At 42.6% G+C, this 25804-nt stretch overlaps 1 protein-coding gene across 1 annotated transcript in view; it reads right to left on the reverse strand.

The window, feature by feature from the left end:
• The window catches only part of TMTC1 (transmembrane O-mannosyltransferase targeting cadherins 1), a 146399-nt gene that overhangs the window by 69510 nt on the left and 51085 nt on the right, over window positions 1-25804 (reverse strand). Inside the window, exons 6-8 of the mRNA XM_049822158.1 lie at window positions 19864-19945; window positions 18764-18867; window positions 6888-7077 (exon numbers count right to left, since the gene is read on the reverse strand). Coding sequence (XP_049678115.1) covers window positions 6888-7077; window positions 18764-18867; window positions 19864-19945 — 376 coding nt within the window. The remainder of the gene's footprint in view (window positions 1-6887; window positions 7078-18763; window positions 18868-19863; window positions 19946-25804) is intronic.

Genomic DNA, 25804 nt, shown 5'->3' on the forward strand with positions numbered 1-25804 from the left:
CAACAACAAAAAACAACCAGCATGTTCAGTAGCGCCAGCTGCTTGAATGCCAGGCTTAGCAACTCACTGTCTTCCTAAAATAACTCTGTTTTCCTTGGTGATCATCTAGTTCTGACAAAATCACCCACAGTTACTACTGACTAGAATTAAGCAAATCTTTTACTTCACAGATAGTCCAAAGCCATGGAGATTTCCAATGCTATTTTGACCATCACTGATGACTGCTTATTAACTACATGACGTGTTGATCCTATTTCAAGCATTTGGCAACAACAAAACCTACTTTTCAGTTCACCAGCAGCAGCACTACTCAGGAACTGGTGTACAGGCAAACATACACCAGTCAGAAACTGAATGAAACCCCAGGATTATCTGAAGAGAAATCCTTGGTGCGTATTTCAGACCACCCTAATGAGATTGTTCGCTTTCCATTTCCAGAAGGAAGCAAGTCCTGGTCTGTACCACTAGGTAAAACAGCCTATTTTTCAGAAATGCTGAAAGTGCCTAAAAACTTTATTTACATCAGTGGGAACCGTGGATGCTCAACAGCTCTGGAAATCAGGCTTTCAATTACAGAATAAAAGCAGTAGTCGTCCTTTCCCAATCCCATAATGCACAGCAGGGCACAGAAGTATATTCTACTGATATTTCACTTTTTATTTTAGTATCTTAAAGTAAAATTTTGATATCTAATACTTTCTTTTTCCCTGTAGACCTCAGCTATCCATCCATTCAGCTGTGTGTTTATGGTCTTTCTTACCCAGGTTTCTAAAATTCCCTGAAGATATAAGCTCATTTTCCCAATCCTTAATCTCTGCAACCTCTAATTCCACTTGACAAGCCAATTTGAGCAGGATGCAGGAGCACACACATCTTTGAAAGAGAAGTGGAACATTCCAACAGGAAATAGGAAAGTCAACAAATTGCTCCAGGAATTAGAATAATGCTTTTGACCTTGTGGTTGTTTTTCCCTCTTTCATTCTGTGACTGCAGGCTGCTTCACTACATGGGGGGGGGGGGGGGGGGGGGGGGGGGGAAGAAAAAGAAAAAAAAAGGCAAAATCTAAACACATGCACAGTGCTTAGAGTACATAAAAGCATGATCTTTGGAAAAGCAACTCTGTTCATGCTGAGTTTGCTGTTAAGAGGTAACACGGAACAAGAGGATCCTAACAAAAGTCACGCAATAGTTTGGCACCCTAATGCTTAACTAAGACCAAGTAGCCACAATGAACATCATTATCTCCCCCCGCTGTAAATTTCTTGGTCCTCATTCCACCTACCCTCTCCTACTCACCGCTACTATTGTGCCACTCCAAAACCTTTCAGCTCTGAGCGGGCCTTGAAATATTAACTCAAATCAGAAGAAAATGGTAGAAACAAAAAGAGTATCTTTGAAAATACAGTAATTCAGTGTTAATACGCTGAAAATGGCAGAACTACCTGCTGCTATGAAAATGACCTACCTAGCGTGACAGACTCCTGCAGGAGTTAAGAGCCCATTTGGTGAGTTGCTGAGTATCTTCGTGGTGAGCCAAATCAGAACTACTTCAGCTATGGTTGTATTTACTCAGAGTACCACACTCCAAACGTGTTATTTCAAACATCTACCAAGAAAAAAAGATCTGATGCAAAAGCTATTTTGTTGTTTGCTTCTTTAATTCAGAATGGCAATTGCACACAGGCTGAGGAAGGTTTCTTCTTTCATTCGAGTCCGTCAGCTGGCACAGCAAGCACCCTGGGAAGGCTTTCGTGTTTCTTCCAGCCCCACCAGGGACCCGCAGCTGATCCGCTTGCAGCATCGACAGAGCAGAAACGCAGCCGGTGAGGCATGCAGGGCGCCCGCAAGGGGCTCCCCCCTTCCTTCAGCTTTCACTAAACAGAGTCTTTCTGGCTTATTACTCTCTCCCCGCAGCAAACATTAACAACAGAAGCAGCATAGAAAAACCTCGCTGCTAAGGATTAAGAACATCAGTCCTGACCTTCTCTCTATGTGGAAGGAATTCAAGTGGGCCCTCAGGAAAATGAAAGCAGGATTTATTTTAAATGGACCTTTTATGAAAATGACTGTGGTTTCCAGCTCGTCAGATAAATAGCCTTATTCACCTTGCCGTGCCTTTGAAGCAGGTATTGTTCTGGAAGTGTTGTGGTATATGAATTTTGCTAGGCATACTTTCTAACTGTGCTGATACTACTGTAGAATATTATAAAAGCCAATTGTTCCCCAGAAGGGTCCATAAGCTGTGATTTATTAATGAAATGCCAAACCTGGGAAACGAGGCAAAGGTCTCAGGAGTGCAGGGTAAAGTAAATAGCATGACAGAATACACATAATGAGTGCTAGCAAAACCAACAGAAACATGCATACAAAGAGAAGACACAAATGCGTTCCTCTCCTTGATGGTACTAAAAATTGTCAGCTAAAAATTTAGTCTGCAAGTGACTGAGGAATATGCTTAGATGATATTTATACATATAAACCACCGCATAAATGGCAATATGATGCCAATTACAGCACGAATTAAAGTCATAATAATTTGGTATAAAATGCCTTGTCTTGGCTAAGAAGCAGTACGCAGAGAAATGTAGGGGCAGCAGTACCTTAAAATTAGACTTGAAGTAAAAAACAACCAACTGTAGCATATGAAAGAGCAGTATAACAATATATATCTCAGTTGCATGTAATGAATATAGCCTGAAAATCATCACAATTTCCTGTACCATATGTAGCCATATCACACACAGCAGCAAAGCATGTTCTTTGAAAAGATAGATCCTAGAGAAGTTTTGGGGTTTTTTTTCAATTGATGTGAAACATAAGTAGGACTGCGTCCTCAGACATTAGCAAACTGTTGCACATCATTACATGCTCCTGCTGAACAAGTAGAAGGTGCTGTGAACCACCATAAGGTACCTCCATAGCACTGGTCATGAGTATAAGTGCAAGACAAGGGCCAAGCAGGATGAGGTCCAATAAATTCCCCAGACCGGTCAGGTGCAAAAGCTACTGTTTCAAATTAGTTTTCCAGGCCACCTTGCTCTGAACTACCCCATTGCACACACATGAGTTTTCCCACTATCAGCCTTCCATACATCAGGTACCACACAGACAGTGAAATGTGACCCATAATGTGCTCTGTACATACCTTCACAGCTACAACTACAGGACAAGCTGCATTTTAATCGCACTGCTAATTAAGCAGCATTTGCAATAGCATCCCCAGCCTTTGCCACATCCCCGGCATACTACTGAAAGCCCAACCAGACTGGGTGAGGAAGTTCACCGCAAAGAGCTGAGCGGAACCTGAGGATTTCGAGACCCACCAGTGATTCCTGGTGCCTTGGCTAGAACGGCTCAAGAGACGCCAATTTGCAGAGCATGCTGGGCATCCGTGTGGTGAAAAATCAAGTTTCAAAAGGTTTCAAAGAGCTGCTTGGACTCAACGATGGACTGCAACTTTGCCACATTAGTCACTATGAAAAAATCTTGGCCAGAGATGACAGCAAGGTCCTTTGCTCCCACAGTGGGAGACGTGCTAAGGAGCAGGCCTTTTCTTTACTCCCATCAGGCCTCCTGAAGACGGACGTTAATTGTCACTTGTGACAGAGATGGCTGCAGCGAGAGACGAGCACGGCTGTGCAGGTGAACTCTGTGCAGAGCAACAAATCCTTCTTGGGGAGCTGCTCACGGGGAGCTCTTTGGCTGATAAGCAACAGCCATTAGCACTATGCACACGAAATGACCCAGGAAATGAAAGTTATGTACAAGGAATTAATAAAACAATTTTTCAAGCGACTTCCTCATTATGTAAGGAGGACAACAGCAAAAGTGCACGAGGAGGAAGGCTTCTCTCTCCAAACAATAATGAACTGGAGACCTGCCTTCTCTATTTCTGCATAAAATTTTCATCTCAAAATCTTCATGCAGTTTTCATAAAACTGCATCTCAGTTTTCAGCATAAAAACCCCCATCTAGTAACAGACATGTTCCAAGCAAAGCACTGTTTCTTCCCCTTCTGAGGTATAACAATGTTCACAAAATGAAACGGAACAAGAAAGCTTCATGCCTTAGATGTCCTTTATCAGCACTACACATACATGCCAACAGGGTTATTACCCTAATCACAAACGTCAACAACAAATTAGCCCTGTTTAAAATTCAATGGCAACAAAGGCAGAAATCCAATACGTGCATTCTCTAATTACAGTCCATGTAATATATTCTGTGAGTCTCCCGTGAGCTTGTTTTGTGGATGCATGCACATCGCCTATTGCCACTGAAAATCAGTTCAATGTTCACTGCACAAATGTCTTCACTTCTGCCAAAATAATTTCTAGCATTTCCATTCCCCATGGCACAGAAAGGAAAGCGTTAGTGCCAATGAGAATGAATATGAGGTTTTGTCCTCTCTGACCCCTGCACACCTACACACTCAAAAGGCACACAAACTGCATGTCTGTTCATTCTAAAGCCATTCCTCAGAAAATTGCAAGCTATTGCTTCCAAGTTAGACTTTGCAATGAAAAAAAGGACAGAAAAATGGCTGCTAAGACAGCTTTGTGTGTTTGCTTCAAAAACAAAGCACAACATCTTACACTTTATGAAATGTGAAAAATAACCAATGTGTCTCATGCTGCCTACAAGCTGCAAAATACTGAGAAATAGCCTGTCTGGGGCTTGACTGAAGGATGGTCCTTCTTGGGGGGGAGCAATGTCATACAAAAGGCCACTGCTGTTGCATTTGGAAAGAAGCTTTCTTAAGAGCCTAATAAAATGAATTGTGCCTGCAGTTCACGTGTCCTGAACTTCCCTCTCCTCGCTGTAGAAGACATTCCTGAGAGTGTCCAAAGCCAAATGGGATCATTTAGTTCCAGGAAATGTGCCTCTTCCTACTGTTTGCTTTCCTCAATAATTCATACTACTCGGCACAACACAATCATCTTCATACCAGTTAATGCCAGTATCACAATTGGGTTATGAGAGTCGTTAAAAATAAAACAGAAAATAGCTTCAGAAATTTAGAATTTCCTGAAACGCAGAATATTTCAGCTACCTCTAATTTTACCTAGGGCTGGGGGAAGCATGTCCAAGTTGACCCCGGGAACCATTACCAGTTCCATGCTCCCAGTGGGTTTGCTGGGAGGCTGTGAGCAGAGACTGGTTAGAGCACTTTGTCAAGAATAGGTGATGGTTCTGGTTTTACTTGGGTTTGACACAACAGCAGATCACTTCAGACCTAATTTATTCTATGTTTGGGGTTTTCAAGGATAAACACAAAGGAATCTACAAGACAAAATTCAAAGCATCCAGTAAGTAAATGCCTGGAGAGTGAAAATCATGTTGCTTAACACAACACTAACAGCATTTAACAGCAAAGCAGTGAACTTATTCTCACAAAAAAATTAGAAGCTGCAGTTTCCAATCAGTTGTATTCACAAATCCAGACTGAATTGTTTTCCCTTTAAGAAAAAAAAAAAAGAAGGAATAAAAATATGATAAAATCTAGACATTTAATGCACAAAGTGCTTTGAAATATTTTGTTTTGCAGTTTGACAGAAGACAAACAATTCAGTTACCCAAAGGAATCCTTCTGGATTATCATTTCACCCAAAATAAAATAACACAAAATGTCTTTGGGTAATCCTGACAGATTTTTTTCTCCCAGCAAACCAACAACATTAATCTTACACATAGTACCAATTCCAACAACAGGAAAAGAAAAAAAAAGCAACTGAAACTTCAAAGAACATGGGATAAGATGTTTCAGAAGTGTTCAGTACTGGGCTAATGAGAATGTTATCGTTAACTTCCCTGGGAACAGGATTAGGTCTAATACAAACACTTCTGAATATCTCTAGCAGTGAGTAATGAAATCAGGAGGAATACAAGATGATATACAACCTGCAGGTAGAACTAGTGAATACCTAATAGGGTATTTTCCCCTATTTCCTATACAGCATCTGTCAACGTATAATCTAAATTAATGACTCTGCAGTCTGCTTCATCTTCTGTCTCTTATCAGGAGTACAGGGAAGACTGCCAGGGTAGACTGAAGCATGTACAGGACCTGTACGTTTTAGCATAACATAGGTATTAAAAACCTGTCACTCCCCTACTATGCTTTTCAATGATACCTATGTTTAAGGAACAGAAACTTTTGTACTATTTCAAAAATGATTACCAACACCTTTCCTAAAGAAGCTTGCACAACACAACTGAAGGAGGAATAGCTTTTAACTCCCTATGATCCACAAAAAACCCCTTTCCCTGTAAGCGCATATCTGATCTCTGACAAGTCTAGTACAACCTCACTGTCATTTCTGCAATATTTTAATGGTGGATCTGAAACGCTGAATTGTGAAGCATGGCTTACCAACTATACTATTTATGCTAAATAACAATTTCCAGATAATTTCAGATTTCCCACATTCCATTACTTGACTGTTGGGAAATCTTCTCATCAAGATGTATCCAACATTTAGGTTTTAGAAGCACAGCAAAGGTAAGAATACAAAAATTTATTTCATTTTCAAATGGCTCTGCAGATGACAGTTCCCAGTCCTGTTTGAAGCAAGTGACAAAATTCTAACGACTATGAGAGAGGTAGAGATGCTTAACAACTTCAGTGGGGGTTGGATCATTAACAGTAATTGAATGCAGGACTCCAGGCCAGGTTTTGCCCTCAAATCAGACCAATCAGAGACTGAGACATTCAACTAGAGAGACATTTTCATCTGTTAAGCTTGCCTGCATTAGTTATGTAGCAGTATGTTTTTTCACTTCAGTCCAATGCATTTGAGAGAAATGGGCTTACTGCCCATTTCATCTGAAAGTAAGGAAACAAAGATTTTCAACAAAACGTTGTATTGCGTGTCTTTTGGTGTTACCTTGAATGCAGCTATGCAGTGTAGGCTGAGGAATGTCATCACCAGCACCAGGAACACTGTGGCTAAGTTCCTCGCATCCCAGACAGACTCGATCAAAGGAATGCTGCCGACCTGCCAGTCATAGCATAGGGTGATCGGTGCCAGCAGAAGCCATGCATTGAAGGCCAGAAGATAGGAATAAGTTAGAAACCTGCAAAAGAAAACAGGTAATGTAATACATGGAATGACTGCCAACACATGAAACTTTTTGCTTTGGCAGTTACCACATACTATATGAGAGGAGGAAAAAAATAACCAAACCTATGTACACACAGGCAGTACCATACCTCTCTGTCAATGAAGAGATGCTAGCATAGGTGAGGCACACTTCAACAGGTCATTTAAAGAATAACATAAGATCAATAATATTTACGTGTTTTCTATGCATCAGCCTTTGGAAAACTAACAGATCTTCATCTCCCATTTGAATGTTAGATTTCTGAAGTGACTTTCTACCAGCTTCAACAATAAATGAATAATAACTAAGCAGGTACATACATATACTAAACTGTTACACAGTTCACTGCATCACCCCTGCAATACAAAACATCCCTCTAGCTGGGTTTAACTTACAATTTAGGATTTCTCCTATGTGTACAACATTGAGCAATTAAAGTCAGACCTCTCTGTCTTTTCTCTTTGCACCTCAGCACAGCGAGAAAATACAGAGGAAAGGAGGCACAGGGTGATTCTTGGCTGATCCCATCACAGCTTATTAGGGCTGGGGACAGCTTGCATGAGATGTGCCGCAGAAGTGATGGAGAAGTAGGGAGCCTTTCAAATGGTTGTAATCTTCATTAATTGGCATTCTCAATAGAGAGGAAATTAATGGGGAATGGAAATGGGGAACATGATGCCCTCAGAAGACTGAACAAGAACAGCATGTGTGCAACTGGGCTAAAGAAAACAAGAAAAAAATAAAAAGAAAACAAGAAAAAAAAAAAAAAAATCAAACAAACATCCCCTCTCCTCCCCAGGCTTTTGCTGCTTGGCACCTACTTGCACACACGTGCATCCCCCTCAAATCACATTTACAAAAGTTCAAGTACTTTTGTGTGCAAGAGGCTGGAGATTATTCCAGCAATCATGAAGTCAAGGAAGCAAAATTGCGACAGCCTTAGAACAGACAAACCCTTCCTTGGTTTGCAAGTAGAAAAATCCACATTGTACACAGCACCAAAGATGGCAAATACTCAAACAGAAGTGAAATTATATTATATCCTGCATAGGGTTTCTTCCATCTGAGCCTGCTTTGGCTGTTGTTATCACACCCAGTTGCCATGGTACCTTAGCAGGTTTATTAAAATGATAACAAAGGATGCCCAAGAGATGTCAAGCCGTGTAGACAGAGGATTGTTTCACTCACCACTTACAAACATGCCTCTTTGGGGTCAAAACACAGCCCCTTAGAACAGCACTTACAAAATTATATAATATTTGTGGCAGAAGGGGTAAGTCACTGAAGCTAAATGTGACTCCAGGCAGGCAGGATGAAAGTTCCCAGACAGGGTTGGGCCAAGACACAGGGATGAAACAAGCCTAGATTTTTGTGAAAACATTTTTAAATAACCACAAACAGTTAGGATATCAGTTTCTCTTCTCATCCAAAAAAACCAAACGTCTCCAGCAACACAGCAACTCAAAACCAGGGAGGCTTACAGAGCTGGAATAATGTTTCACTGTAAACAGTGGAAAAGACACATTCTCATTTCCCCGCAAATCTTTCTAAGCTCCCAATTCTAATGGAAAATGGAATATTCCCACATTTTGAAGGTTTTCAGCCATTTGTTACATTTCTCTTCAATCCCCCCATTTTCTTCCCCTTCCCCACCCTGAGGTAGTAAAACAAGGGGAAAAGTGAGAGAAAATCCATCTTTTCTTTTAACAGAGGCAGTGATTAAAAAGCCAGTTTCTATTTAAGAAAGCATCCCTCAGAAACATAATCTAATTTTACTCAAACTCTTCTTACAACCTTGATTGTTCAGTATTTCTAAAGAAACAAATATGTCTTTTCTAGTCACCAGGCCAATCTTTTCTGGTAATCTCCCACATTACAGAGAAACACAGCAATGCAAAATCTGGCGGAGCTTATCACGCCAAGGCGCTCGCTCGTGATGTTATGTGTGGCCTGGCCCCCGCTCTGCTCAGCCACAATACAAACCAGACTTCTGTATCAGCCTCAATACAATCTCAGCTCAGAAAAGGTTGCCACCATTTATTTAGGGCAACTTAAAAGCCAAACTGAGATCCATTTCCAGCTTTACTTTTAAAAGAAAAAGCATGTCCATTTATGTCAAATCTGAATAATTTCATGGCATACAACATTGTTACAAGTGTGTATATTAGATGGGATTTTCAGAAGTGTTGAGTTAGTTTTGCACTTGGTGCCTTAGGAGAGCCCAGTTTTTGGAGGGAGTGTCCTTTTATGCCCTGGCATATTAATATTTTCAACAAGTATCACAATATTCATGGAGGTTTGTAGGCAAACCACAACGCACACCAGAAACCCTCCTCTACTTACTTAGACTGGGCTGCTGGGTAGGAAGGAATGAGATGACATTTGGGATCTTCGCAAACTGCAGCACTGCAGTTAAAGACGGACTAGCTGCTTTTCTGCATCTTCACTGATAAGGCAGGAGCCGATAAATCATTACGCAGCACAGATTAGATAAACACAGTTTCCTTCCATAACAAATTGATCCAGTTTAACAAATTTTAAGAGGAATTCAGGGTAGCCAGATTAGTGTGCGTTGAACGCATTTCTGCTGGAAGATCAGGACAAACTGCTGTCAAAGATGAAAAGACACATTCCTGGGCACACAGTGATCAGGAGAGGTTTGTAAACAAGTCTCTTCTTCCATGTGCTTGTGGGGTTTTGGTCTTTCTTGGGAGCCATGTGCACAACTTGCTGCCAGAGACAAGTCCCAGAGGAGATGGACAATCGTTCCACTACATTACAGCAATAATGTCTTAAATATGCTCTGCCAAGAGTGGTAAACTATTTTAAAGCTTGTGACAGTCATTGCCATCTCTGTACGGTCAACTGGTTTGCCTCTCCAGACACCCTACCGGAGAACCCTTGGCCACGTCTCTCGTCATCAAGCCTGAACACCCTCATTGAACATCCATATGCCATCAACGGGCACGGAAGCAAGATGCAGGAGGGTGCTGCCTGATTTTAGGAGGTGTTTGCAAGCTGCAAGAAAGCCTTGAGTGAGCTCTGATCCAAGCAAAAGTTTGGATAGGCTTTCAGCATTGGTAAACTCTCCTTGAATGCAATGGATGGCTGTATAAAATAAAGCACTACAAACTGTCACTATTCTAGGTACTAGGAACAGAAAAATAACAGGATGCTAATAATAGTTACTGACAGTTCAAGTACTGCTTTTTACTTATGGCTCTCAAAAGTACATGATATTCCATTACATCCGTGTGGCTAACCAGGGAGAAAGCTAAACGCAGGAGAAACTTTGGAAGAACCCTCTCACCAAATGCAAGGAAATAATTTGCAAATTTTGAAAAGACTTGAAGATTCATGGAATCATTCCAGGAGCTAATTACATTTCACTAGCCTACCTGCAAATGGCAACAAAAGTATTTTCTTTTAATTAGTTGACTCAGTGAATTACATTTTAAATTAATGATCTTCTTTATATTGCTGTTCATGCCTGCTGGAATTCCAAGGGAGAAAAATCCCTGCCTGTAACATCTCACGCTCTATCAGTTAATCCCAGGCAAGACAGAGTATTACTGGTGAGGTGATTGGAAGACTCTGCCTCTTAATTGGCAATCAGTTTTCCTGTGTGCTGGGTGACAGCATTTGCATTACAGTAGAGTCTTTTTCCTTTTTTTTTTCTTTTTTCCCAAATTGAACATGGAAATCCGAATTTAGGCAGGTATCAAGTGTTTCTTTTCACTTCTCAGCATCTCTGGCAGGTTCAGAAAAACACACACCCTCCTGTAGGTAGCAGGTGTTGTCATGGCAATCCATTTCATTTAGTTTTAAATTTTTTAGTTTAAATGTACTGTTGCATGCTTTGTTTGAGATAAATACAGGATGACTCATACCTAGAACCTGTTGCAGAAAACAACTATCTGAACTGATTGCTTCTGCTGCAAGAATGAAAGTAAAGGGTACTACTTAAAGCCATAAACAATAGGACAGAAAAATACTTGAGGGATTGTCTGTTACCCCGTGCTGTAATAGAGACTAACGAGCTTGGAAAAACCCTAGTCTCAGCTCTGTCAAACCCAGGCAGTCAGAGCACATGAGGCTTGTGAGACTAGCTAAAAAACCCCACAAGATTCATAGATATTTATGAGGAGTTTAATTTGCTTTCTGATTTGGAGCATTTTAAGCTTTTTTCTCCAGCTCCCTGGGACTGAGATTATAGATTTCTTCCTAAAACTGTGCTACACGAGTGATCAGAAGACTCAGATTGTGCCCCACCAAAGCTGCATGGAAAGGCGGGGGCCAGTGACCCTATTCTTTCTAAGTGCATACAGTGGTGCAACCTACCACCTACCCAGTTCTGGGACAACCCATCCCATTCCTGACCAACAACCTTACCCCCAAAGACCCAGCAGGGTATCCACCTGCAAGTGGAAGACTTTCCTGCACTGGGGATTTTAGCAAGGCAAAAGCAAAATATGCCCCTGGTTGGGAAAAAAATGGACCTGTCTAGAAGACAGGTGGTAACAGTGCACTTAACTGGTATTTGGGAAAAGAAGGGGGTGTACCAAGAAGGGAGGCAGCTGAAGCAGAAGCAGGAAGATAGTCATTGCCCTTTACAGAAGTCACAGACCTTATTAATGCTCTTCTGAAAAGAAGACCTCCACACTGCCAAGAACTTGGGAAGGTTTCAGTTCACTGTAGGGGTGAGAAGAGCTTTTATTAGGGAAAAGAGCTCACTTGCATTAACAGCTGAACTGATTTCAGCTCAAGGCTCTCTTCATCCTCTACAAAGCCCTAAATCCAAGTGTGTTTGATGAGCCACCTCACAATAATGTCCTCCTAGGACACATGTGGCTGCAATTATAACCAGGTGGTCGTATTTAAGGATATTGTCTTAAAATTGTATATATTTGTGCTTCCCCTGGGGAACGGCCAGCCCAGTCATACCTTCCCACAAGTTTACTTTTCTGCTCTGTATATTGTCAGCCGAAAGATTTTCTTTTCGTAGCCTTAGAAGAAAAATCACGCTGTCTATCCAGCACATTCAGCTATTGTGGAGTAAGGCTACACAAACAGGCAACAGACAGACTAATTCCAATTTAACATCCAAATTAGAGTATCAGCTAGACAGAAAATAGCTGGAAAAAGTGCCTGCATATTCCCTTTCATCAAAACTTTTGCATCTAGGGGAAAAGAGCTGCCAGTCAGTAGAGGACAGGAGTAGGAAACACAAAGATACAGATAAATGGACAGCTGCAGCTTGATGAATAGCAAGATAACTCCTCTGGAAGGTGGGTTTGTGTGCACCAGGGGCACAGGGGGAAAGGCAGACTATGTTGTCCTCTGTAGCTTCACAGCCTGAAGAACTTTGATCTGGTGAACAGTACTCTCTCAGCTGTTTCAACTCTGCGGCTAAGAATCTGAAAAATATCAAATTCTTGAAGAGTAAAGACTTTCAAAGAGCCTGTGAATTTCCAGTGAAACCCGAGCCCGCTGTCAGAGTCTCAATGCTGGAAAACCTGGGATTGATCTCGTACTGTTTTCCCTCCGCAAACCCCCGTGTGCTGTGGGCAAGGACGAGCCTCGTGATCAAACATGATCCTCAGCTCGCCACTGACAGCAGCACGCTCCAGAATTAACGCAGCCAAAATGCCCCAGCCACCAGTGGGCAACTGCTTCAGAAGAAGCTCACGGAGGCGGCAGGGGATGGAGGGTCCTCCGGACAGCTGCTGAGATACTGGTGGCTGATCCTCAGGAAATTAAAAACCAGACCACATAAACCCGCTGTGATAACATTTCTAAAAACGGTCCATCGTACCCCAGAGTATTACCCACGCCATGCCGGCAGGAGCCAAAGGCATGTCCTGGGCACACTGCTTTGCCTCAGAGACTGGCCACAGTCTAGCCCTCCTGTGTGGAAGTATTTTGAAAAGCAAAATCCCTTGCCTATAGGAGTCAATGGCCTCTGCTTTGGCTGTACCCCCTCCACTCCATATGAGGGCTTTTGGCAGAGAAGGCTCGTTGCCTAACCAGTGCCTGCAGCAAGCACCATGACCCACTAAAAACGCCTATCAAGCCGATTTCCAGAGCACCACTATCTACCTGAGTCTGTTCATTAAACCAAGAAAACTTAACCGAGGGAGACGCTGAAATCTTTTGCATGGCTCTGGGAACCTGCTAGGATGGCCCTTGCTTTGTAGCACCATCTTCCAGATAGGCTTCCCCCTGACCCCCAGCCCCCTTGGAATAAAAGAATACATTTTACACTTTACGTGTAGACCATCTGGCCCCTAGGTGGGCATGACAGCAATCCTTACCAACGCTGTTGTTCTCCCTTTTGTCTCTAGAAGCGAGCCCTGAATGCTGGGTGCCTGCAGAGACTACATGTAGCGCTGAAGTTAAGCACCTTTGGGCACACGATAGAAAGCACTGACAAAACAGGCGGAACTTTTCCACTTGGGAAGCATGTGCAAGCCTGGCTACTTAAGAACTGGTATGTCACAGGGGTCTATTTTGGTGCCGGTTCCAAGCCTAAGATCAGTGAAAATCCCATACCAGAGTACTTGCTGCACTTGACTTCCATTGCCTTGGCAGAACTGGCTGGCACAGGGACCCACTTCTCCAGCACAGGTCTGCTGCGTGCCTCTCGGTAGTTCATTCCCTTTGAAGTTACAACTGGAATGATTAAATGCATTGCTCAGAAAACAGTCACAAATCTCTACGAAAGGGAATATGTGCCAGGTTTTATGTATAAGCATTTCTCCAGCTTTCTGCGGCACTGAATTCTCATTTAACTGATTTAAACAGCAAAGAAATACAGAAAGCCAGCTCACAGAGAGAGCAGTTCAACCACAGGACAACGTTATCTCAAGGCAGTCTTAGCTGAAATGCATTAACTATTTAATGCAACACCACAAATAAGCCTGCTTCATGCCCAGAGTGATCAGCCAAGGGAGGTCACAAGGCAAATGCCAGCAGAAATTAATATAACTTGACTCCCAAATATGCAGTTTAAAAAAACCCACACTTTCTTAGTTGGAAATCCCTGGTAGGATTTAATCTGTTTCGCACACCTTGAGACATGCTGTACAATGGACTTTCCCCTTGTCTTACCAGGGTGTTAGCAATACAACCTGTTCATCCAGAGGCCTCCTACCTCTTTCCCCTCAAGAATGGCAGAAGAAAGAAACATTGTGCAAAACGTCTGAAGCATGACAGCCCACCACTCAACACCCTGCTAACACTTGAACTGCACTTCAGTACACTGTTTACCTAAAGCTGGGCAGCGCTCAAAACCTTTCTAATTGCATTCTTCCTCAACTTTCATCTAATACAAGCAAGAATGTTTTAACAGAGATTTGGGATTGGTTTCTTCTGTTGCAACAGCTTACCCACAGCAGATTTGGGGATGGCAAGTCACAATGACTGGAAATCTGTGTTCTTTAAGGTAGATACGTCCTTTCTGCAGCGTACAACAGCATGTAGGGACAGGCTGTAATGGCAGGGCTTACAAATAGCAGGATTCCCCAACACCTTAATTTATGCCTCCGCTGCGAAAGGGTACGATGGACAGATTTCATCTTCTCAGATCACCCTTGCCAAGCAACACACTGAAAGACATGCAAATGCTTTCATTTATGTCACTGTAAGTTTTAAGATATTTGGGAATATTAGAAAAATCCAGTACCTTGCAGGGACTGAAGCATTCATATTTGGACTTCAAAGGATTTATTTGCATCCCCATTCACTTGTAATTTTAAAGACAGTAATTTAGTGAATATACTGAACCAATTTATTTATTTTTTTAAGACTGAAAACCTGTCACTATTTAAGCATATTTTGTCTTCCAATGGTTAAATAAATCATTATCTGTCTACTTTAATTTATACATGTGTTGTCCAAGATTAGAGACAGGTTACACAGAACATACAGTCATGTTCTAAGGCCAAACTGGGCCAGACCAAAGGTCTGTCCAGACCAGGATCCTCTCTCCAGCAGTGACCAAAAACTAATGCCATACAAAGCATATAAGAACATATTTTTTTCCAGTTTCTAGCTATCATGATGTCCCCAATTGGATGTGGTTTCTGCATATTTAGTAGCCTGGATTTCTTTTTTTAACTTGGCAAATCTCTCTCTGAGCCTGCATAAACTTTCAGCACACCCACAGCATCCTGCAGGAAGAAACTCCTCAGTCCAACTACCTGTTGCAGGCCACCTCCTTGGCTTGCTTTGAACCTGTCTCCTCTTCGATTCATTCGATACACCTTCATTTCCATATGTTCCCCTCCTCCATACAATCATGGATGCATAGACCTATCTCACACCCTCAGTCATCTAATTTACACTACAAGCATCATAAGGGCTGACAAAAAGCTGACTTCATTACTCAATACTTTTTCAACCCCATAACTTACACCTACTCCTAATCTTAGCCATACTCCAATAACCCTTGTCAGCCTCAGGACAAACCGCACCTGTACAGCTCACCAGCTGACACAGAAACCACGCAAGGGTTAACAATACTCCTTTGGGTTCATCCTATGTCAGTCAAGACCCCAACTCCAGATCTAACTTTATGCATTTCACAAAGACTGCCACACATTTGCAAACTACTGTTTTTCTTTTTTATTCCACTTGTCATCAGTCTTCCTCCTAGCCCCACAGAGTTGGCCAAGTCTTACAGTAACTTTCAACTCTGTTGAAAACAGTTAACGTTTACCCTGGTGAGACAAGCAGAATAACCACGTTTCCAGCTCAGTGCAAATGAAGATGACTGCTTGCAAAGAGAACCCCCCATTTGTGCCCCGCATGATCTTCAGAGTTACGGAAGAACTTGCCCACTGCCTGAGCACTAACCCTTGCTTCACCCATAGTTAAGGCGTTAGTAACCACCTCAAGATTACCACCCAACACTGGCCTTTCTTTTAGTTTCACAGGCCTTCTCCCTTCTGGTCTTGACTCCAAACTTAGCTCTCCTACTCCCTTCCTCCCAAAACCCAAAGTGCAAATAACATCCTGGCTTTAAATTCAGTCCTCATTAAAAGCTTCTCACACCAATTCTTCATATGCTGCTGCTGCTGTAGATGTCCACACTTGAGGAACACACAGTGCTTAGCAGCTTCTCTGAGGCTGGGCCTGTTTTGCCCGTGACAGTAATTGGTGAATGATCTCTCCCTGTCCTTGTCTTGACCCACGAGCCTTTTGTTTATTTTCTCTCCCCTGTCCAGCTGAGGAGGGGGAGTGATAGAGCAGCTTGAGTGGGCACCTGGTGTCCAGCCTGGGTCAACCCACCAGAACCCCAGAGGTCTAACATGAAGACCATTGCCAGCAGCACAGCTGGGCCTATAGCTAGCTCCGAGGCAGTCGGTGGGTCACAGACTATTTTGAAGTGAAGGGTTGGGGTCTGCGTTCAGGAAAGAAGGTGTGGCGGAGCAAGCCTAATGTGCTGGCAGGTGGATCCTGCGGGCTTAGGGTGGTGTATGGGATCAGGATAGCCATCTTTTGGCCTCTTTCAGGTCATTTGGTGGCAAGTTCAAGGTAGTGGTCAGGTTAAGGTTTGAGTTCAGAGAAACAAGAATTGCAGAGAAGAATTTACAGGCATGTTCTGCAGGTACCTCACATCTAAAATGAAGGCTCGTGCCAGAAGACTAGGTCAACAGAAGCTCAGGACCCAGCTTCTTTGTAGATCAAACAGTGCCCAGAGAGTGAGGACAGGGGCCATCACGGACCAGCAACAAGATCCATGGCAGGGAAAGTGGCAGGAACTGAACTGCAGCAACACACTGTCAGGGCCCTGATGAGCCTCACCTGGCCCCACACCTGATGCCCTTGCTCTAGGAACCCCATTTCAGCTCAGCCCTGTCTTCTGGATGGACCTGTGCAGTGGGTAGCCTTGCCTCCAGTCCCATCTCCTGCCTGGATCCTGACCAATATTCAGCAAGAAACCTACTTTTCAGCTTCTGTTGTTGGGACGTGGGCCTGAGCATCAGCTGTGGGAGGTTGGTTGGAAGATACAGGCTTCTGGGTAAATTGGCTAAAGTGAGGATTAAGATCAAGCTCAGCAGAAGTGGAAGAGGTGTTTTAGAATCCCTCCAGAACAATAATACTGGTTTTTACTGGCACGGGTTTCCTTAATTAGGTTTGGAGCAGGTAGGTGTTGCTGGACTGCAGGTGAAGCAAGGGCTGCTGCTGAGGCCAGGGAGGACCTCAGCCAGCAACACTCTCACTTGTCTTTCGTAAGACTGTTAATAAAATCCACAGCGCCGGTGGTAAAAGTAGTCACTGTTTCATACCCCAAGAATGACTTTGCTTTTGGGTTTAAAAAAAACTTTCCCCTGTCATTACAAGATGTAGAGAGACAAATATGCAAAAGACATTTGCAGCACAGAATATGTAATTGGAATCAGGCCAGGATCATTTATGACTTGATGACCACCATCTCAGCGTAAACATATCAAAAAGGGACAGCAGCAAATCCTTCACGCTGTGCCGCACAGAGTCTGGTATTAATGACTCTGCCAGAAATGCTGCAAACAGATCAGAGCTTTCCAAATCAGACAACATGCTTCCTGGAAGCACTTTTAGCCTTGATGGTAATAGGAGCTGTTGTCACATTATCATAAAGGTCTCCCATATGAGATCTAGTCCGATTTTGCAGCAGATGTTGAATAAGGATTGCTTGATCTTAACCTGTGTCTCAGCTGCAATTCCACTGTTGGAATGAGAAGCCAGCAAGGCCAGAAAGTGACACAGAGGAGGACTGTTCCCATTTTCATTTGAGACATCAGGAAATTCCTCCAGAAGCCTTCAAAGTGTCTTCCCCCAGTTCAGTAGCTAACCAGAGCAAACAGGCACTTGGCCCTGTCTTAAGAGGAAATCAACTTCTATGACCCTCCTGGAGCACTGGTCTGGTTAGGTCTGGAGGGAAGAGCTAAGTTGCAGCTGCCACTGCCTTGCTGGTCTGGCCCAGCAGAGCCAGAGGGATGTGGTATCAGCCAACCTAACCACACACCAGGTCCCAGGCAAGGAAAAAAAACAAAAACCACTTTTACCAAATTTAAGCATTTATGTATCTTAAAAAAAAAAAAAGTGACAAAATCACAAAGGTCTGTTAACACAAATTTCAGGTTCATTGTTTTTAATTAATCCATGGCAGCCCATCCTGTGCTTAGCCGGAGCTGTGCAGTACTCTGTGCCACTGGGGTCCTGCCTTGCACCTTCACTGATTAGCCACCAATATTCCACTAACAGGCATGGTCATCCCCTTCTTGTACAAAATTCAGCTGAAGCCAAAACTCTGAATGCTTGCATCCCATACCTCAGGAGCAGCCAGTTTTAAGGTTTAGGATTAGACTTCAGTCACTGGGCTTTCTGGTCCTGTGCTCAGGCAAGTAAACCATATTCTTTGGGCTTTGCATAAAAATAAGCCTACATTTTTCAGAAAAAAAGCATCTGTAATATAACTCTAGAGGACCGAGAGCTTTGGGGTTCAAATAATGCTGTTGTTTTCAATTCTAGACAGAGCAATAAGGAGAAGTATTTAAGTTAAGACAACAAAAGAAGTCTTCTCATTTGCCATCTGTAAAACATTTTAGTGCAGGGAAAAAATAGTGTCAAGACTACACTTCTGAAAACTTTTCTTTGATTAGTGCCATTGTACCTTGTCAGTAAATACGGCGAGAATGAAGCGGGATTGTCCTGCTCGGAAAACATCGGCATGGATCCTCCCATTATCCAGAGGCGGAAATACAACATGAGAATCACCTTCAAAGAAGAACATCTTGGTTAGCAATACGCTACTAAGAACTAAGGCCTCCAGCAAATATTTTGTTGTGATAGATCTCCATGCTCTGCTCCGTGCCTAGAAGTGAGTCAGCTCAGTGGTTTAGGCAAAATTCAATTTTGCCACCCCATGCAGGATAACAAACGTGCCGACACTCAGCACAGACAGCAAGCTACGTTGTTGTGTTCCCTCTCCTTTCATCTGTGCGTTACTGAGAGCAACTGGCATATCTCAGCTACCAATGACAAAGGCAGCATTTTGAAGGACAAATCCATCACCCTGCTGTGGCTCAAACCACAGAGTTTTGCTATTGACCTCTACCTAAATACAGAGGGGAAAAACATGGCTGTTGTCTTAAAAGCTATTATCTTTCACTCATGCTGGCATAGGAGTAAGGACAAGCTCCACTGGTGTTTCTCATGCTGTGTAATCTTAATCCCTGGAAGGACTTCTGTGGGCTGGCACTCCTCCACCTTTCTGGGAACCACTTGTCAAGGGAGAAGCAAGGGCATCTGGCTCCTAGAGCAGCACAGGGAGTTGCACACGCAGCACACCCCCATGGAGGTGTTTGTTTTCTCCCCTGCAATATGTCAAGTCCTGCTTGGAGCACACCAAGCAGCAGGTATTTGCAGGCAGAGCTTTTCTTGTGACTCTTAGCGAGCCCAGCACTGAAACTAACTGCATGCCACTGAAAAGTCAGCCCAGCACCAGAGTGTCCCCCTGTATTTAGGGCAGGAAATACTTGCAGATGACTACAAGGCTGTAAGGGCAACCACTATAAATTAAAAGAGAATCTGAACTGAAAACACTGCGATATTCTTGTCTCTGCCCAGCTGAAGTTTTCTAGACTATTTTCCAAGACTAACTTTGTATTAGGATCTACTGTCTAAGCTTTCTGAGTCTTTTGGGATACCACCACACAACGTTCATTTTTGTCATATACACAGAAATACATGGTCAAGTCCATTCATACTTACGTAGCTTATCACCAAAGCAGCTCTCTTCAAAAAAGGCCTGGCAGTATACAGGAAATTCTGGTTGTTATTTGCAGTCAGGTAGCTGAAATATAAGGAAACAAATATTTGTTGAAATACTTTGAAACAGTAACTCATTTTTCAAACTGGAAAAAAAGTGGTACATTGTTTTAACCACCCTAAACTAACATGCAGTAATAATGACATCACTCTTACTCTTCAAAGCTCTTTCCACATGACTTCAGTAAAATATTGAGACCACTTCAAATAATAAACACTATAATACACTGCAGTTTCCACATCAAAATCTGGTTTGGGTTTGTTTTGGTTTTTTAAATCATCAATAAACTCCTTAATCCTCAGAAAACTCTAACATATGCCATCTTCAGACTCCCAGAAGCCTACACCGAGACACATTTTTAAAAGGTCACTCAAAGAGAGCAACTCAATTTTAGGCCATGATTAAAATGCAAAAACTCCTTGTTCCCAGCTCTCTGCTCAGTTTCTAGAGATGGGAATAACTGTCTAGCAGAACTAAACTTATTTTAAGCATTTGTTTTTTTTTAAAGTGTATCCTGCACACTTAAGTTTCATCACAAGTCTGCTGACAAGGTGTTATAATAATTAACTGCACAGAGACAAACACACAGGTGGCTTATTGTAGTAGTAACGTTCATAAAAACCTTCCTGTTTCTCCATGAGTTAAATTAAACTGTATCCGGAGCCAAAACTACACATTTATTTTAATATAGAGTAGAAGAACTTGCCAAATTCTAAGGACCTTTCTTAATATAACAAACGGTGCCATACCTATGACATTAATTCAATGATAATTCCATTTCTATTGAACCTTACAGAGGCTTCATCATTCTAATAAAGCAATGAGAAACAAAGAGAAATACAGAAGAGACAACAGGAGTATTTTAAGCATATAGGAGCTAGAAAACTATTGAAAAAATGACAAATAATTTTAAGATGTTGTAAATAGCAAGTAAACAAAATAAATTCAGAAGGAAAACATTTGCAGGTTCCTCTGTGTAACATACAATCGGTATTGGGATACTCTATTTAAATGATTTACAAAAACTGCAGCATGAATCACAACACCTGCGCACAAGTTACCTTTCCAAGCATGAGAGCATCATATGTTTCTCCTGTGAACATCTAGCATATAAAACGCATCTGATTTCCTCTCCAAATTCCTCAAGACAGTCTATCATCTGATTGCTTCCACTCTTCAAGTCTTTGAAAAAACAAGATTGCAGCACTTCCTAATACTGCCAAGAATCTTTAATATCTGGCTTTTTGTTCAAATTTTCTATAGTAGGAAGTTTGCAAGCCTGGTCACCATGGCAAGATGGAGAAAAGATTACACTGCAGACAAAAGCATCAGGGGCAAAGCCAGCAAGAAACAGAGGCGGCATTTAACAAGAAGAAAGAAGTACATCTGGGTGCTCTCTACAAAATAACTGCTCTTCAGAAAACTTTCCCTACGTGTCGTGCCTAAAACTCAGGAACCAAACCATACATCGTAAAGCAAGACAGATGACTTTCAGTCTTTGGTGTCTACTTATTTACAAATGTTGACATTTAAGCACCGAATCCAACTTAAATGTCAGACTAGTCTTCAAGGGCTGAACTCTGCAAAGTGCAAAGTTTTTTGAGCTCCCACTGATTTTAATCAGGCTCCAGCAAGTACAAGTGAGATGAAACTAAGCCTTCAGCTTTCTCTCTCCATGAAAGGTCAGGTTGGCCTTCAAGTGTTCACCATGGCCCTGCTCCAAAGCCCACCGGAGCCAAAAGGAAAGACTCTTGGTGACTTTAATAGCATTTGGATCAAACCCTGGTCTTTTGTTCCCTACTGGAACCTTTTATGAAACTCAACCCCCTTGTGATTTGCAGCAGGAACAGAAGTGTTGGGTTGCATTTTGTTTATATTTTTATGGGTGGAGGGAGGAGAGCCCTCTATTAATCACATTGCCTGACTCTTTTCAAGAACCTGTTTTCACTCGCTTGTAGTTTTAACTAACTGCAGCACTTTGGGCAGAAATTTTCCATTACAAATATTTGCTTTAGGTGGAATTATTCTGGGAAAAGATCAGCCAGAACAGTTCAGCTTTTTCTCCAAGACTTCAATTAGAGACAGAGGAGTAGTTTTATTGGTGTCAAGAACTCTGCCAACATCATCCTGGAGAAACTGCATCACCTCACACCAGTGACCTAAAAGTCGGGAGGCGGCCGTTACCTCCGGGCCACGTGTTTGCCACCTTCCAGAACAGCCACCTGTGGTCGGGCCAGATACGTGCCCAGGGGCCAGCACCTGCGGGGAGGTGGGGACGCGCGGACCCCACTGCTTTGCCACGCTCAGCGGGGATCTGGCTTTCAACAGATCAAGTTTGCATCGAAGATGTTCCAGCTGGAACAACTGCTAGGGACAACAGGCTGTTTGTGAAGGTAGCCCTTCAGCAAGAAGAGTAAACTTCATTTTAGGCTGCCGAGGCTCAGGAAAGCGTGTCTGTGCTTCAGGGCCTTGCAAACACAGGTCTGGAGACTACCACAGAGCATAGAGGAACCCTCATTATTACCACCTCTCTGTTCCCTCTCAAGCTTGGCCTGAGGAGAAAATTAAAGCCAGAAAATGAACATAAATGGAAGGCAGTAGTTGCTCTTTCATCCTTGGCAGTACAGTACAGGAACGCTTACTCTTTAAACATCACGACTTTGACTTTTTTTGTCTGCCTACGAGTAACTAAAGCGTTGCCCACATCTCGCACCTTCCTTGCAGCAAGCGTAACACCATGCAAGCTACCACGGTTTCAAGGCATGAGTTTATCTGCAAGTCAGAGTCAATTTGAAGCGCTCCGCTGAATTGCAGAGTAGCTCTGGCCACTGCAGAGCAGGCCTTTTGAAAGCGTTTCAGAAAATCCTGACAGGCCCCTCACAAGTTATGTTGTGGAGCAGCAACACCTCTAGGAAAAAAAGAAATCCCTGCATTGGCATCAACTGCAATTCACCACCTCTGTGCTAGAGAGCAGATGGGCAGCAAGCAAGAAGGAACCAGAATGAAAGCAATGGGTAACCGGGAATGGGCGAAGCAAGAGTTCAGAGAGCCGTGAGCTTTCTGATCCTTCCTCCAAATGCATTTTCTACTTCGCAGCTTCAGTTAAGAAATGCTCCTTTCCATGATAGTTCTATTAAGAAGCAAGGCTTTTCCATTTTGAGAAAGCTGCTGTCCTAACGTCTATCTGGAAACCATGAAAGATAACATGGTTCATGGCTTGGTAATCCAGCTGTCCACCCATCAGATCAACCTGTGGGAGCGACATAAACGTATGGCTATGCTCAGTGCGTCAAAGCTCTACAAGAACCACATGGTTTTCCAGAGTACCTTACTGAGGCTACTAGTTGCTTCAGGGAAGGTAAATAGTAAAACATCTCATGTCTGGTGCAGGCAAAGAACAATACACAGTTTATGTATTAAAATCAAATGAACTGCAAACGGGACCTGGATGAGGAAGTTTGCTAAATGTCAGTGACACACAGCATGTAAAATTGCAGCTTGCAAACACATCTAAAGTTACATTGAACTTTGCTCAGACAACCTTAAGATCAGCCAAAGCTCTTTATTTTTTCTTTAGCTAGGACAATCAAAGAAATTACTATTACAACAATTTAACTGTTTTATACCTGTTTTAAACAGCTGCCTTGTATAAAGTCATTTACAGGTCAGATTTCCATGCATTTGCCAACCACACCAGGCTGCCAAACATCCCACTGTTCATGGGAACCACTCCCTATCACCTGCTCCACCTCAGCCAGCATAATGTGGCTCCCCATGCCAAAACACACACACGCATTCATTCCCACACGAGAGCAGGCGTGGGACATACGTAGGAAAACTGTATTGATAGTAGCTCTGTACAGCAAAATACTACCTTGAGAGTAGGTGAACATTTCAAGGTGTGGGTCTGCCAGCTTTTCATAATGACACAATAAAATTAGAGGAGGAAATCCAGATCTCCAGGTTTGCTAAACGAGTGCGAAAAGAGCCCATTTGGGGCAGAGGTTCCACCTCTGCTTTGTGCCAGCTTTCCCACAAAGCAACCAGCATGTAATTGCCTACTTGCTATCTTTTAAAAGCCTTTCAGGAATACTCCCTGAAGCAACCAGAATCACAACAAACAATAAATCCAAGAAATGCTTAATAATGCAGAGACTTCTCTCACACAGTTCGAGCAGAGGCCAAGACAGATATTTGGCAGCTCTGGCTTCCTGAAAAGCACGGCTCATCCTGAAATCAATTACATCATCAGGGCACCCAGAGGTTTTATAATTGAAGACAGCAGGGTAGGTGGCCTAGTAAAACTCAATACCATGCAGTTTACAGGAATGTAAACTTTGCTGGTACCAGATGGACTGTGTTAATCAAAACAAACTTCTCTGAGAAGCAGGCAGCTTTTTAATTTGCCTGTACCATTGGAGGCATCTAGAGTTTACAGAAAGGAGCCGGGCAGCTCCTCAGCTGCTGTTCATTGCCACAGCTGTGTGAGCCATCGCAGACTGGTATCAGCAACACAGTCATCCGATGCTGCAGCTGACTCAGCTTCAGCATGCAACGTGAACTTGCTCTCGTGTTCTCTTTGAAGGCTTTCTCAAGGGAAGTGAACAAACAATTAAGATGTATGATGGATGCTTCCCATTGGGGACATCTAAAAGACCATGATAAGTGTGCAGTAGAACAAGCTCTGGTATTTTGAGAGCTTGTTTTGGCCGGGTCCCTCTGCTGTGAGAAGATCATTGCTCCCATTTGTATTCTTCTCAGGAAACATATCCAACTCCCAGCAACTGCCAGAGTTTTGAACCAGTGCTTTCAAAGCCCTAGTACTAAAGGAAGACAGTAGAAGGATAAGCATAACAGCAAGACTGTTAACTTATTCTTAATTATTGGTAACAGCAAGACACCTCTAATCAAGACATTTTTAAACTTTGAAGTGGCTATTCTAAGTGAATGTCAAAGCTTTAGGTTATTGGTAGATACACACCTAATTCCAAACCAGTTTGACAGACTCCCTTGCTAAGAATGCACAAGTTTTACAGGCACCATGTTTTGTCTATAGACACCACCTTACCTTTTCTACTAAAACACGACTTCCTTATAATCTGTCCAGCCAGCTACATCTTATATTGGAGAAGTATCTTTTCAAAGTAGCTCAGCCTATGTTCATCCTTGAGGGCAACCACCAAAGGGCAAGTGTATGTGATATCCCAGGGAAAAAACAGAAATTAAAATCCATCCTGGAGTAGAAGAATTGAATTAAAAAAAAAGAAAAAAAAAAAAAAGAAAAACCAATATATTCCAGACACATCTGGATTTTTAACTTGCTTAAAATACCTGTCAATGTAGGGAAATAAAATACCAGTCATAGCTACAGGTTTTGCAAGGAAGAAGAAAGAAAAGCCCTCTTGCTTCCTTCTTTATGAGTAGTCTTGACATTCCTCACAGCATGTGTGGCATCCTTGCTCCTTATCTCCCCAGAGAGCCTTAAAATCCAGCCACCACTACCCACACAGACCCAGATGCATAAACACACAACAAACAGAAGCAGTTTTATGGACTCTTTAGGGGGCCACAGAGAGATTTTATGAAAGTCACAACTGTTTTAACTCATTTGCACTGAAAATGTCACGTATTCTTCATGCACGTTTTCAGTTGTGACCGCATTTGGAGCTCTTGCTGTTTATTGGATTTTCGGGGAAAGCAGAGCAGGGCATAACTGCATTGGCATATACAGCAGAGAAGGCGATCCCACTCATGGCTTTTGCTTATTCTTTTAGGCAATACATACCTCATTCTGTGTGGGATGAAAGTAGAGGAAGAAAACTAGGAGGAACAGGGAAAGGAGAGAGAGGCACAGTAAGGGATCAGGAATAGAAGGAGAAAAAA

Source organism: Accipiter gentilis, chromosome 18, assembly GCF_929443795.1.
Source record: "Accipiter gentilis chromosome 18, bAccGen1.1, whole genome shotgun sequence".
NCBI classification, from domain to species: domain Eukaryota; kingdom Metazoa; phylum Chordata; class Aves; order Accipitriformes; family Accipitridae; genus Astur; species Astur gentilis.